Raw genomic sequence first — 14249 nt, 5'->3', positions numbered from 1 at the left:
TCTATAAAATGAGGGAGCTGGATTTGATAGCATCTAGGGCACCACCCTATCCTAAATCGACAATTCTATGAACCCAACAATTATCTGATTACATACTTTGTAGGGTCAGGTATGCCACAGCGCCTCTGGGGTGACGTCCTTACCCCTATAGGTTTGATTATTAAAAATAAATGGGGGCAACTAGGTGGTGCAGTGGATAAAGCACTGGCCCTGGATTCAGGAGGACCTGAGTTCAAATCCGGTCTCAGACACTTGACACTTACTAGCTGTGTGACCCTGGGCAAGTCACTTAACCCCCATTGCCCAGCAAAAAAAAACAAAACCAAAACCCAAACCAAAAGAAATAGTATTAAAAAAAAACAGCTTAAAAAAGTTTGCAATCCAAATATCTCAGATCCATTGAACAGATTTCTTTCTTCCTTTCTTTTTTTGTTTTTTTTTGTTTTTCATTGAACAGATTTCAATAACAGATATGCAGACACACACACACACACATACAAATCTGAAGATTCTGGCTCTAAAAGGAAAGCAATGAAAAGAAAGGAAAGGAATGGAAAGAAGTGGGTGAACAGTGATTTACAAAGGAAAACCATTTCTTCATGTCGTATTGAGCTTCCTAAGTGTGTACTCCACGCACTTAGGTCATATTTATTGGGCTAGAGTGTGACACTCTCTTTCCTCTGGGGGACACAGACAGCAGCTCAAATAAGCAAATAGCACGGGGAGGTGTTTCCCTGGCAGGTATAATTTGGTGTTCTTGATGTTTGCTACAAGGTCTTCTGGAAATGGTTACATTAGGATAGATGTGGAAAGAACTAAGACTTCTCGTCATCCTCTCAGCTAATGGAAAAACAATTTTCAATCAAAGAGGGGTATTTCTACAGCAACCTATATGGAATGGAAGAAACAAGCCTGAATCATTTCTTTCGATATCTTATTTTGCTAATCTTATCGTCAGAAAAAGTGAACAAATTGCATGAGATATTATGTCTGGTCCAAGAGATAGGATATGGAGAGTATAATAAAGGATTCTCTAACGCTTTCATTTGGAAATTGTTGTTAAGCTTCTTCACAACAACATGCCGGCGGAACAATGGAAATAGTTTGCATACAGCCCAAGTCTGTTATTCTTTGCTCTGATTAAAAAAAAAAAAAGACAAATTTCTTCGCTTTTGTATAGTTTGGGGCTCAAATTTTCCAAGCTTTTCCTGTTTAAAAAGCACATCAAATTTTGTAAAGCTAGCCTTTGGACCTGTGGTTTCATTAGCATGGAGAACTCACAGGTGAGGAAACTACTTCTTTCAATGCAATTTGGCACCTTCTCTTCAGTTTAGAGACTTGCCTAACAATGGTGTTAAACTCAAATAGAAAACACTTCCTTGTCTGAACACGGACCGAAGCATACTGTTTTCATTTTTGTTGTTGCTTTTTTGTTATTGTTTTTGTTTATTTTTTCTTTTGGGGCTTTTTTTCCCTTTTGTTTTGATTAATGTGGAAATATGTTTAACATGACTGTAATGTATAACCTATATCAAATTTCTTAGTGGCTTCAGGAGGGGAGAAGGAAGGGAGGGTGGGAGAAAAATTTGGAACTCAAAAAATATCTTTACATGTAATTTAGAAAAATTAAAATAATTTTTAAAAATAACAAGAAAGAAAGAAAGAAAACATATCCTTGTGGGCAGCATACTAACTTAGGAAACCTCAAAATAGTATTACCTACATTGTACTGTATTTTTATTTATTTTTGTTAAACATTTCCTAATTAATTTTTTCCTAATTTTAATCCAGTTAGAGCCACACTTGGGAGTTCTGACAGCAGCTTAGATGGGTGGGGCAGGAGTTTGCCACTTTGGGCCTTGAACATTGAATGGTTTAAGTGACTTGCTCAGCATCACATATCTAGTATGCATCATTGGTGGGACTTGAACCAGGTCTTCCTGACTTCATGGCCAGTGCTTTCTATCCATTATATCCCCGATTCTCTTGGCAAAGAGAAAATGACATAGGCAAAGGTATAATTTTTTTAAAAAGTTGTTTTAACCATGCCATTATTTAAGACTTTTCCCCTTTTTTGGATTTTACATTAACAAATACAATAAGAAAGCAATGCTTGGCTTTCCAGAGTTCTCCCTTCTAGCTCATTAATCTGTGAATCTGTTTGTCTACTATTGTCCTTTGAGGACAGTCTTTAATTTCTGGTTAATTGGGGGTTAATTAGTGTAATGGGTTCAGCTTATCAACTAAGCAGTGACTCAGATTGTCTATTTGTTGATTTAGATTTAAGGAGCAAAGAAGGAGAGGGAGAAAAGTTATGTTACAAGGTGTTCAAGTACTTAAAATGGTTAAAAAACTGCTATTTAGGAAAACATCTGAGGGGAAAGGAAAATCTGCAAACAGATTGTGAGGAACATTGTTGCTTGCTAGAAATATCAAGGAGGATAAGTAAACCTGATTTCTAACAGTTTCCAGGGTCTCTGGTGACTGCAGAGTATATCTGTTATATCTAACTAAAGTCCAAATGCCACAAGCTGTTGTTCAGTCATATCTGACTGTGTGACCCCATTCTGGTTTTCTTGGCAGAGATACTAGAGTGGTTTGCCATTTCCTTCTCCAGATCATTCTACAGATGAGGAAACTGAGGCAAACAGGATTGAGTGACTAGCTTGGGGTCACACAGCTAGCAAGTGTCTAAAGCCAGATTTGAACTCGGGAAGAGGAGTCTTCCCGATTCCAGAACTAGTGCTCTATCCAATGCACCACTTAGCTGCCCCCAAAGGCCAGCTGATATCAATATTAGCTAACTAATTTTACAATTAGCTGTAGCAACCTTGCCAATGGCAAGCTTTATAGAGAGCAGAGTGAGGATTTGGTGAAGAGAGACAGGATGAAAGGATATCATTTAATAAATTCTGGATTTGCAGTCAGAGAAACCAGGTTCACAAACTGGCTCTGTTCTTTATTCCTTGGGAAAGCCATTCAATGTATCTGGGCCTAAGTTTCCACATGTATGAAACCAGGGAGATAGATTTTTGCAGTTCTCAGAGTACAGTGCCCAAGATTGTTTCAGAAGGTCCACAAAACCAAAACGATTTTCATGGTAATACCAACATATTCCAATTTCTAATATGGTAAATATATCTATATTTATATCACTTACCTACATAAACAAAAGCTTTGGGGGGGGCAGGTCCTCAATAATTGTTAAGGGTATAAAGGGGTCCTGAGACCAAAAAGTTTGAGAATCACTGGGTTAGATGAGTCACAAGGTCTCTTCCAGCCCTAAGATTTGAGATTTTATGGTTTATGAAGCTTAGCAAAGTGTTATCCACACACCTGAAGTACTGATAATCACTGGGTCCACAAAGTTTCTATAACTGTAAACTAAAATGATAATTTTATGATAACAATAAATGCAGAATAACTTTGCTTATTCTTCAAAGATTTAATATTAGCCAGATTTTTCTTGCTAAAGACTAACTTTGATGGATTTTTAGTTGTATGATACCCCTCACAAAATTCAGAGACATGAAAAGTCTGGTTCATATATGATATACCTAAAACTTAATCTATTTTTTTAAGGGAAATATTTTTGCAGGGGATTTTCTTAATTGATGGGTTTTCTTTTGAGGCATCTGTTGTATCAAAATAAAACATACAAAAATAAATAATCGTGAGTCCAGAGTGGGGATTACAGAGATAATAATATCTATCTTAAAGGACTTCTATGGGGCTCAAATGTGATGTAAAAGTGCTTTGTAAATAAAAAAAGTTATAACTGTGAATGACAGTCTTAGCAATACAATGATCCAAGACAATCTCAAAGAACTCATGATAAAAAATGCTATCTGCCTCCAGAGAAAGAACTGATGTCGTCTGAATAAAGACTGTAGCATATTATTTTTCATTTTCTTTCTTTCTTTTTTTTTTGTTTGCTTTCTCGCATAAAATGTTTTACATGTATAACCTATATCATATCGCTTACTGTATGAGGGAGTGGTAAGGGGAGGTAGGAAGAGATAGAATTTGGAACTCAAAACTTTAAAAAAACCCAACAAATGTTAAAAATACTTTTTTACATGTAACTGGAGATAAATAAAATATTTAAAATATTAAAAGTTACATTGGTGTGTGTATATAATATGTTATTATTATCACATCAGACTTAAATATTTAAAGCTGAAACCTTCACCTCTGCTACAAAAGAAGCAGAATATATGCAGAGTTCCCTATTTTTGTCAAGGATATCACAATCATTTCCCTTCTCACTCATAAATTACAAACTACAGAGAATGAGAAATGGGCAAGAGGCCATTGGGAGGGAAGACTTGGGAGTTCCATTGGGGTAGTAAAAGTGATTTTGCTATTTTAGTTTAGATTTTGCTATTTTAGTTTCATTTACTCTATATTTGCTCTGCACTTAAATCGTCTAAGGCAGACAGCAATTCTCTTCATAAAGGCTTCCAGGGAAGTACATTCCATAACTTTCTTCAATAGTTTGGCTCAAGGTATTCCCATCACTAGTAGCATAATCTAAGAAAAAATGTCTACTGGACACCTGGAGGTGTGGAACTGAATTTAGGTGAGAGGTCAGGGCTAAGAATCCAGATTTTGAAATTGTTCATATAGAAGTGACAGCTGATTCCATTAAAGTATATGAAATATTTGAGAGGGAGGATCAATAATAATAATATAATTTATTAGCTAGTTAATATTTATAATATAATATAGAATAATGAAGCATAAGATTATATAGAATAGCTAAAAATAATTTTTAGCTGGTTAAGCTAGCTTTAAAGTTTGCAAAGCATTTTACCAATATCTAATTTTATCCTTACAAGAATCCTGGGAGGTAGGTGCTATTATAATCTCCATTTTACAGACAAGGAAACTGAGGCTTAGAGAGGTTAAGTGATTTGACCAGGTTTGCTTAGTTAGTAAGTATCTGAAACTGGATTTGAATTCAGGTCTTCTTGATGCTAAGTGCTGACCTAGTTGGCATTTAGAATAAGAAATTAATCCTTAAGTATCCCCACATTTAGAAGGCTAGAAGAAAAGGTGGAAAGAAAGAAGAAAATCCTTAAGAGAAATGGGACATTGAAGGCAAGGAAGGAGAGTTTCAAGAAGGAAAGGGCAGTTAATTATATCAGTGGTTGCAGAGAAATAAAGGAGAATGAAGACTGAAAATTCGATGATTGTATTTGGTGATTAGGAGGTTACTGGTGATCTTGGAAGAAACTGTTTCAGTGAAATGGAAGAATCAAAAGCCAGGTTAGAAGAAATTAAGCAATAAATGGGGGGGGGGAGGAAAGAGGAGTCAGATGAAGTAAAACATTCTTTTGGGAATTTATAGATTGTTGACGCTGAAAGGGATCTCAGAAGTCATCTAGTTCACACCCCAAACTCTATCTATGACATATCTTTACAAAGGAAGAAGAGGGATAGCATGGCAATTTAAGGAAAGACTTTTTCTTAGTGTGGGAAAACTTGAGCATGTTAATAGTGAAAACACAACCATTGGACAGGGAGAGATCAAGGATTCAAGAAAGACACAAAATAACTAACAACCGAGCAAGGTCTAGTGCAAAGATTGGATTTTCAGTTTTCTGTTACTTCCATAAATATAGGATATTTTTTTCCACGGCTTCTGAAGGGCACATGTCTATGACTGGCCATCTTCCAGAGAGAAAGCAAATTTAGTCCAATTCAGAAAAATAGTACCTTGAGACCACTGAACACTTCTCTTCAAACTACCCTTCACCCAAGTCTCCATCCCTAGTTATCACCAAAAATACTCATCTCACTGGTCTTGCTTCATCTGATGATGCTGATAGCATAGTGAACATTACTGGCTGACTACTTGGAAGTTGCTGGTTCTTGCCATTGCTAGTTATTCTGTGGATTTCACTCAAAGGAGTCTTTAAAGCTTAGAATCTGTATGTATCCTGACTTTTCTACTGGATGTCAAAGTTTACAACAGAGTTTTTCTGGCATCACCATGTGGCAGCCATTATAAGTAATTCTTGGTCTGAACTGTCAACTAGGTCCTGAACTAATTTAGCTGTGTAGCCATCTGGGACACCTCAGAAATAGTGAGTTGTCAGTACTGTAAACATTTTAGATTTCATGTAAGACACCGACTATTCTTATATTGTCATTTGAAAGTTGACATTTTGGTCCTAGAAGAAAACATCAATTTAACAACGATAACAACAACAATGACGAGAACTATAATACTAATTAAAGACACAAAGCAATCTGCTGGTTCCCTAATAAGGAAGGTGACCAATGTAGTCCTCTGAGCAGTCAAGTGCCCACACAATTTATCAAGCTGTTTTTAGTTTTCTCCTGACAGCAATATTAACAGTTTGTTTTATTCTGTTTATATAGTGCTGACAGTTCTTCAGCGTGTTGGGCTCACTTGCTTGTGATTAATAGCCACTCATATATGAAGGTAAAGACAAGGAAGAAAGAGAATGCCTTTTACAATTAGATAAGAACTGGATCTCCTCTCGTCTCTCAGCTTCCCTGTTCTTGATCCTCCAACTTTTAGTCTCCTAAACCATTTAAAATTTCTAAGAAGGAATCATCAACAACATATGCAACAGTTCTGAAGTGACTCATCTAATTATAGAAACTCCTTCTGTCTGCAATGTAAGGAAGGGGAGCTTAAATTGCATGTTCATCTTGTCTTTTCTCAGAGGGGGTTGCTGGCCAATCTCAAAAGAGTAAGAGTTAGTTTTCCTGTTAAAATGAGAGATTCACATGAGGTAGCCTTTGGCAATAAGGAAATTTTAGATATACTCAGAGGCAACTGTTCCCCTCTAAATATAGTTACTTTTGTCAAAATGGAGAAGTTGCTGTTATACTTTGGATACTTTCTAGAGGTCTAGATGCCTCAGAGAGCATCTTAAGCATACTTACTGTAAGATCTTATTTCAAAGTAATTTGGTAGGACCAAGAAGGACCAAGGAGGATCTACTAGGCTTCTTCAGTACTTCTTGGCAGTGGAGCTCTTTTTTTAAAGCTTTATATATAGAGAAATGGTAACCCCAAGCAACACCAATAATCAAACAGTACATGGAATGAGAATTGTCAGTGACAGAAGGCTGTTGGGCATCTATTAATTTTTCCCCCCTGCAGTGCCCTGTAAGATTCCAAACCTGATAACCTACTCAGGGAAAACCTAGCACTCTAGTCACCTTTTGGCACAATATTCACATTTATGGGAATAGAGTTAAACCAGTTCTGCCTAGCAGCCTCTGGTGCCAGGTCCTTTGGTGGTGCTATTGGGGATTTCTAGAATTGGAACTTTTAAGAATTTGTTACAGTTCTTGGGATGCCAATAAAACCGGGGACAAAATGGAGGCAAACTCCTCTCCAAAAATGTGAGTAGGTGAGTGGGCTACAGGCCAATCATCCAATTTTTCAGGGGTTTGTCTAGACAGACATTATGAGTATCCAGCAGATAAATGAAGAGCAAGGAAGGCTGCTACCTTTATACCTTCATTCTCCCAGCTAAAGGAGTATATTCTCTCCAGGCTTACCCTTTCTCACCCGGTGGTCTGGCAGCAAGGTCTAGTACATGGTGGTAAACCACTGAACTTCTGGAGTAATTTAAGAGGTCTTAGTCATCCTGCTTGAGGAGAGGTCCTCCTGTCTTAATTCTAAATGCATGCCCTGATTTGGCAGATTCTAACCAAAGCAAAACATGATACCAAAAAGGTAACTAGTGCTATTAAAGTTTGCTTGCAGGAAGCATATCTAAAAATAGGGGCATAGATGATATGTTCTCTGTGAGGCCAAACTATACTGCATGCAGTGCTCTATACTCTTTACACCTGGATTTATGCTTTGATGTCTGAGAGTTATTTCAGATAATTCTATATAGTTAAGTACATATAGAAAAGCAGCCTATTTCAGTGGTATTATTATCATTATACAGGACATGCTAGTGATAAAAAATTCTTGGATTACAGGTTCTAACTCCAACTCTGCCATCTTGGTTACATCACTGAATTTCTTATGGGTTTGTTTCCTTCTCAGGAAACTGGACTTCAATAATTTGTTTCTGACACAACTTTCTGTTTTTAATCTGAAAGATATATGGAAATTATAATTTGGCAAAATATAAAATACTACATTTATGCTTAATGAAAAAATCTCCCTCATGATTTTTAAGAAAGTAGATTTCAAGGATTTTTCTGTCTGTATACTGCCCACAATATTCAGCTGTAGGTAGTTGGCTAGTGCGTTTAAAAGCTCCTTATTTCCCAGTGTTTCAATTGCTTTAGCGCAATTGGATAAAAAGAAGTCAGTGATGAAAGTCTCAGATTAATTTGGAGTAGTTGGCGGATGATGGCTGGAGAGAGAATCAAAGAATCAAAACTGATAGAAACTTAGAAATAATCGAACCTCACCCTCTCAGAGAAGGGAGAGGAAACAGAGATGCTTGACATGGGGTTTACCTTCTGCGAAGATCCTCAGCCACAGCAGCTCGGCAGCTGAACAAATAGGCTCGGAGAGATTTCAATTGCTGCCTTAGACGGACAACAGTTGCCAGTGGCTCAACATGTCTGTACAACATGGGATTTTCCTGTTGGATGTCAATCAATGGTTCCTCATACACATACTCCAGAAACTCTTTGGCTTGCTTAGATACCTGGAAAACAACGCACTCAGGATTAATGTGCTTGCTTTTCCCCCCCCATTACTTTCAACCAAACTCTTCCCTTGGTTTCAGTGTAGACTTTTTTTTTTCTTCAGTAGTCACTGTTTGCTAAACCTGCCAACGATGGAAACAGCAGATCAAATATTAATTTCTTATTATAAATTTTGAGTGATATTCAAATGAAAACCATGGTTTATTTAACACATATATGCTTCTAGCTCTTATTGGAAATCATATTAGAAAAAATAACGTTGGTAATAATCAGAATCTCTTAGAAATGGATTTAAATCTCCCTAATAAAACTGGTGAGGGAGTTTTTAGAGCACCTTTAATAAACTCTTTTTAAAAAAATTCCGGCAGTCTAAAAATGAATTTAAATCTGACCCTAGAGACAACATGTGCTAGGAAAAGTCAGAGAATCTCGATTGGTGTTCTGGCTCTGCCACTAAAGAGCTGTGTTCTCCTGGCCAGGTCATTTCACTTTTAAGCTTTAGTTCTTTCATCTGCAAAATAAGGATTAAATTATTTGCAGGATGTTTTATAGCTATTTTATAACAAATTAAAACATGGGTGATTAAGCCATAAAAATCTCCTGTAAAGTAGGGAAAGTGTTCATTGTAGGCATGTAAACATGTGTCTGTTCTTTCCAAGAAAGCATCTGGTCATTTCTCTTCATTTGGGAGTGAAGAGTCAATTAAAAGCATTTATTTATTCAGGGCAGCTAGGTAGCATGGTGGATAGAGATCAGGACTTAGAATTGGGAAAGTCTGGGGCAACTAGGTGGCGCAGTGGTAAAGCACTGGCCCTGGATTCAGGAGTACCTGAGTTCAAATCCAGCCTCAGACACTTAACACTTACGAGCTGTGTGACCCTGGGCAAATCACTTAACCCTCATTGCCCTGAAAAAAAAAAAAAGAATCGGGGAAAGTCTGAATTTAAATCCTATTTCAAACACCAGTTGTGTGACCCTCAGCAAGTCCCTTAACCTCTCTGTATCTTAGTCTTCTCATCTAAAAAATGGGGATAACAGCATGTACCTCATATTATGAGGATCAAGTGAGTTAACATATGTAAAGAACTTTTTGTAAACCTCAAAGCACCATATAAATGCCAGCTATTATTATTATTGTTATTAAGCACCAATTATGAGCAAAGTTGGCTAGTTGCTGAAAAGATGTCTAAAAGATAGTTGCTGCTCTACCAAAACCCACAGTCTTTTGGAAATCACCCCAATGGGAGCTATTCCAGTTCTCCAAAAAATTAAAGGATAGTTGATCTGACTGGAACTGATACAATCATTCCCCAAGTGACATGTCTAAATCGACTCTTATTTCTGTGCCACGCAGATGGAGAGGTTCACATACAGATAGACAAATAGATTGATTGATAGATTGATTATGTTTACATATTTAAATTGAGGAGGGAAATGATGGTGCTTTCTGAACTGAAGTACAATCCACTTGAAGCTGCTAATGAAAAAAAATGACAATATTCTGTAACTCAATTAGTCTTTCTGGCTCTATTAAGTAATTTTTCTACTGACACAAGGAACAGTGCTGAACACAGCTACCTAGTAGGAGGTGAACAAAAGTTATTCATATTATCTCAAAACTTAAAAGGCCTTTCCCTTCATGTCTTATGTAAGACAAAAAGAGGGGGGAAAATCCCTTACAAAGATCCTAAAAGCTAAAAATATTATAGGAAGGACAGGGAGAGAAGCTACTACTGTAATTATCCATACCAGGCTTAAATGACTAAACCCTAAGGCATAATTCACTTAAATAACACCTACCACAATGAATTAATGGAATTATTAGTACAAAGCATATACTGGATGTTAGTAATTATAATGTGTAACTGGATGCAGACAAATTGCTTTCCATAATTGATCATTTTCAGTAGCAAAATATACTTCTTGTCAGAAACTAATACCTACACTCCAGTAGATAAGACTGTCACTGTTTGCTGATGACATGATGGTTTACTTGGAAAATTCCAAGAGAATCAGCAAAGATACTGAGATGATAAATAGCTTTAGCAAAGTTGAAGATCACAAAATAAATCCTTAAAAAAATAAACAGTATTACTATATAATAATAATAAAACACAAAAATGGGAATCTCATTTCAAATAACTACAAAATACATAAAAAACTGGGGTTCAACCTCCCAAAACACACAAAAGTCTTGTTTAGATTGAATTACAAAGTGCTTTTTAATGAAATAAAAAATAACTTAAACAGCTGGAGGAATATTCAGTGCTCATGACCAAATTATGCCAATATAATAACAATGAAAACACTACCAAATGTAATTTATATTTTTAATGCTATACCAATCAAATTGCCAAGGGGATACTTTATAGAATTTGAAAAAAAACAATAACAAATAAAATTCACTTAGAACAAAAGACCTAGAATATCAAAGTAAATGAGGGGAATGATAAAAGTATGGAAGGATGAAAGGATGAAAGGCAAATAGTACTTCGACACCTCAAACTATATTATAAAACAGCCTTAGCAAAGCCATCTCGTATTGGCTAAAAATAGGTATATCAATGGAACAGATTAGATAAGGGAGAATCAGAAATAGTGGAACCCAATAGCTCAGTGTTCAAAAAAGTGGAAAACAAATTACCTAGGGAAAAGTTCTTTATTTTATAAAAGCTACTGGGAAAACTGGAAAGTAGTCTGACAGAAATTAAGGTTAGAACAACACCTTACACCACATTCCATAGTATTTTCTAAATGGATATGCAACATTAATCTCAAAGAAATATTATAAAAATTATCTGAGGAATGGATCATATACTTTTCAAAGCCACAGGGAGGAGATATATTCTTAACCAAACAACAAATAGAGGCAATTACAAAAGATAAAAGAGATAACTTTGATTACTTGAAATTGAAAAGCTTCTGCATAGACAACATTAATTCATCTTGGATAATGAATGGGAGAGGTCAAATGGGAAAAAAAACTTTGTATCAGATTTCTGTGATAAGGGTTTACTAGTCATAATATAGAAACAATTAAGAAATATATGTGACTAATAATATCCATGCCCCCATAGATAGGTGATCAAAGAATATGAACAAATAGTTCTCAAAAGAATTGCAAAATATTCATAACCACATGAAAGAATTCCTTAAATTACTAATAAGAGAAATACAACTCAAAACAACCTTGAGGTTTCATCTCATACCCTACAAAACTGGCAAAAATGACAAAATAAGACGATAGTGTTAGAGGGATTGTGGAAAGATAGGTACATTAATTAATTATTCCTGGAGCTATGAAATGGTACAACCATTTTGGAAATCAATTTGGAATTATGCAAATAAAATGACCAAAATGCATATACCCTTTGAATCAGAGACTCCATTACACTCCAAGGAAGTCATTGTTAAGAAAAAAGTCCCTGTATGCATAAAAATATTTATAGCAGCATTTTTTGTGATGGCTAAGAAATGGAAACAAAGTAAATGCCCATCAAATGGGGAATACTTAACAAAATGTGGCAAATGAATAATATGGAATTTTATTGTGATGTAAGAAATTATTTGTATAATGAATACAGAGAAGCGTGGAAAGAAAGATCTATATGAAATGTTGCAGAGTAAAGTAAGTGAACAAAAAACAATATACACAGTAACTACAATACTGTAAATGGAAAGAATGACACCAAAAAATCAAAAGAAAATATAACAAAATTATAAAGATCAAGCACGACGGGGCGGCTAGGTGGCGCAGTGGATAAAGCACCAGCCCTGGATTCAGGAGTTCTTGAGTTCAAATCCGGCCTCAGACACTTGACACTTACTAGCTGTGTGACCTTGGGCAAGTCACTTAACCCCCATTGCCCCACAAACCCCCCCCCCCAAAAAAAAGATCAAGCAGGACTCCAATGAAGAGATATGAAAGGACACTCACAACCCCTGCCTTTGTGGAGATGAGAGGTCCATAGGTATTACACATTTCACATGTTTTTGAATTTTATATGTCAGTTGTGGTAACTTTTCCCCCTCTAAAAATACCACATATTATATGGGATGCCTCTCTGGGAGAAGTGGGATGGATACTTGAGAGAGCCACGATGATGTAAGAAACAGAAGATATCAATAAATGAATGTACAATAAAATAGTCCTTAAAAATGAAATTATTTCTCCATATTTCCCTTTATGAAAGACAAAAATTTCCTCCTCATATGCTTATCCTTTTTGGTTTGTCATTTTTTATTTAGTATTTCCCCCCCCCCCCAATTACATGTAAAAACAATTTTTAACATCCATTTGTAAAACTTCTGAGTTCCAAATTATCTCCCTTCCTCCCTCCTCTTTGAGAAGGCAAGCAATTCAATATAGGTTATACCCTCACATACTAATCTTACATGTGAAATATAGAAGTTTAATGTAGTCAAATCCAGAACTGTAACCAATGTGGGAAGAATGAGGCTTTACCACAGGGTTCTAACTTTTAGAAAATTATATTTCTTCCCTGGGGGGAAACATTTCCTTCCCACAGCAACTGTTATATCTGTTCCTCACCTTTCAGTTCTACCCTCGGTACTAATCCTAGGTGAGCTCCTTCTTTCAGGGCCCACCTTCACACCCTCAAACCTCTTTCCCTGCCTTAACCACTAAAGTGATGAGGACCAGATTATTTGAGGGTATAGATTAACCTCTTCTCCCAGTATGAATATCCTCTGAGTCATCCCCTTCCTTTTCTTCCCACCCCAATTATTATTATTATTATTATAATATATTTTTTGCAGGGCAATGAGGGTTAAGTAACTTGCACAGGGTCACACAGCTAGTAAGTGTCATGTGATTGAGGTCAAATTTGAACTCAGGTCCTCCTGAATCCAGGACCAGTTCTCTATCCACTGTGCCACCTAGCTCCACCCCACCCCACCCCCGCCTCCCGTTATTTTTGCTTCACATAAAAGTCATGGCTCTGTTTACATTCATATCCAGTATTCTGCTTCTCATCTGTTATAGATAAAGAAAAAATGTTTTTAAAATATTGTTATTTACACCCAAAGACTGCAGCTTATGGGATAAGAACTCAGTATTTGACAAAAACTGGGAAAACTGGAAGATAGTATGGCAGAAAATAGGCCTAGACAAACATTTTACACCTTATACAAAAACAAGGTCAAAATGGGTTCAAGATTTAAACATAAAAGGTGATACCATAGATAAATTAGAAGAAGGAATAGTTTACCTCTCAGATCTATGGATAGGAAAACAATTTATGTCCAAACAAGAGATAGAGAATATTATGAAATGCAAGATGGAAGACTGATTACATTAAATTAAAAAGGTTTTGCATAAACAGAAGCAATGCAGCCAAAATTAGAAGGGAGGCAGAAAGCTGGGAAACAATTTTTATGGCCAGTACTTCTACTAAAGGCCTCATTTCTAAAATATATAGGGAACTAAATCAAATTTATAAGAATCCAAGTCATTCCCCAATTGAGAAATGGTCAAAGGATATGAACAGGCAGTTTTCTGATGAAGAAATCAAAGCTATCTTTTGCCATATGAAAAAATGCTCTAAATCACTATTGATCAGAGAA

General features: G+C 36.1%; 1 protein-coding gene across 2 annotated transcripts in view; it reads right to left on the bottom strand.

Annotated features, from left to right (window-relative positions):
* Positions 1–14249, bottom strand: part of PLEKHM3 (pleckstrin homology domain containing M3) — a 245302-nt gene that overhangs the window by 117666 nt on the left and 113387 nt on the right. For both annotated transcript variants that reach the window (XM_043997007.1, XM_043997008.1), the window contains one exon: positions 8469–8662. In XM_043997007.1, coding sequence (XP_043852942.1) covers positions 8469–8662 — 194 coding nt within the window. The remainder of the gene's footprint in view (positions 1–8468; positions 8663–14249) is intronic.

This window comes from Dromiciops gliroides, chromosome 3 (genome assembly GCF_019393635.1).
Source record: "Dromiciops gliroides isolate mDroGli1 chromosome 3, mDroGli1.pri, whole genome shotgun sequence".
NCBI classification, from domain to species: Eukaryota; Metazoa; Chordata; class Mammalia; order Microbiotheria; family Microbiotheriidae; genus Dromiciops; species Dromiciops gliroides.
This window is presented reverse-complemented; position numbering and strand designations above follow the sequence as displayed.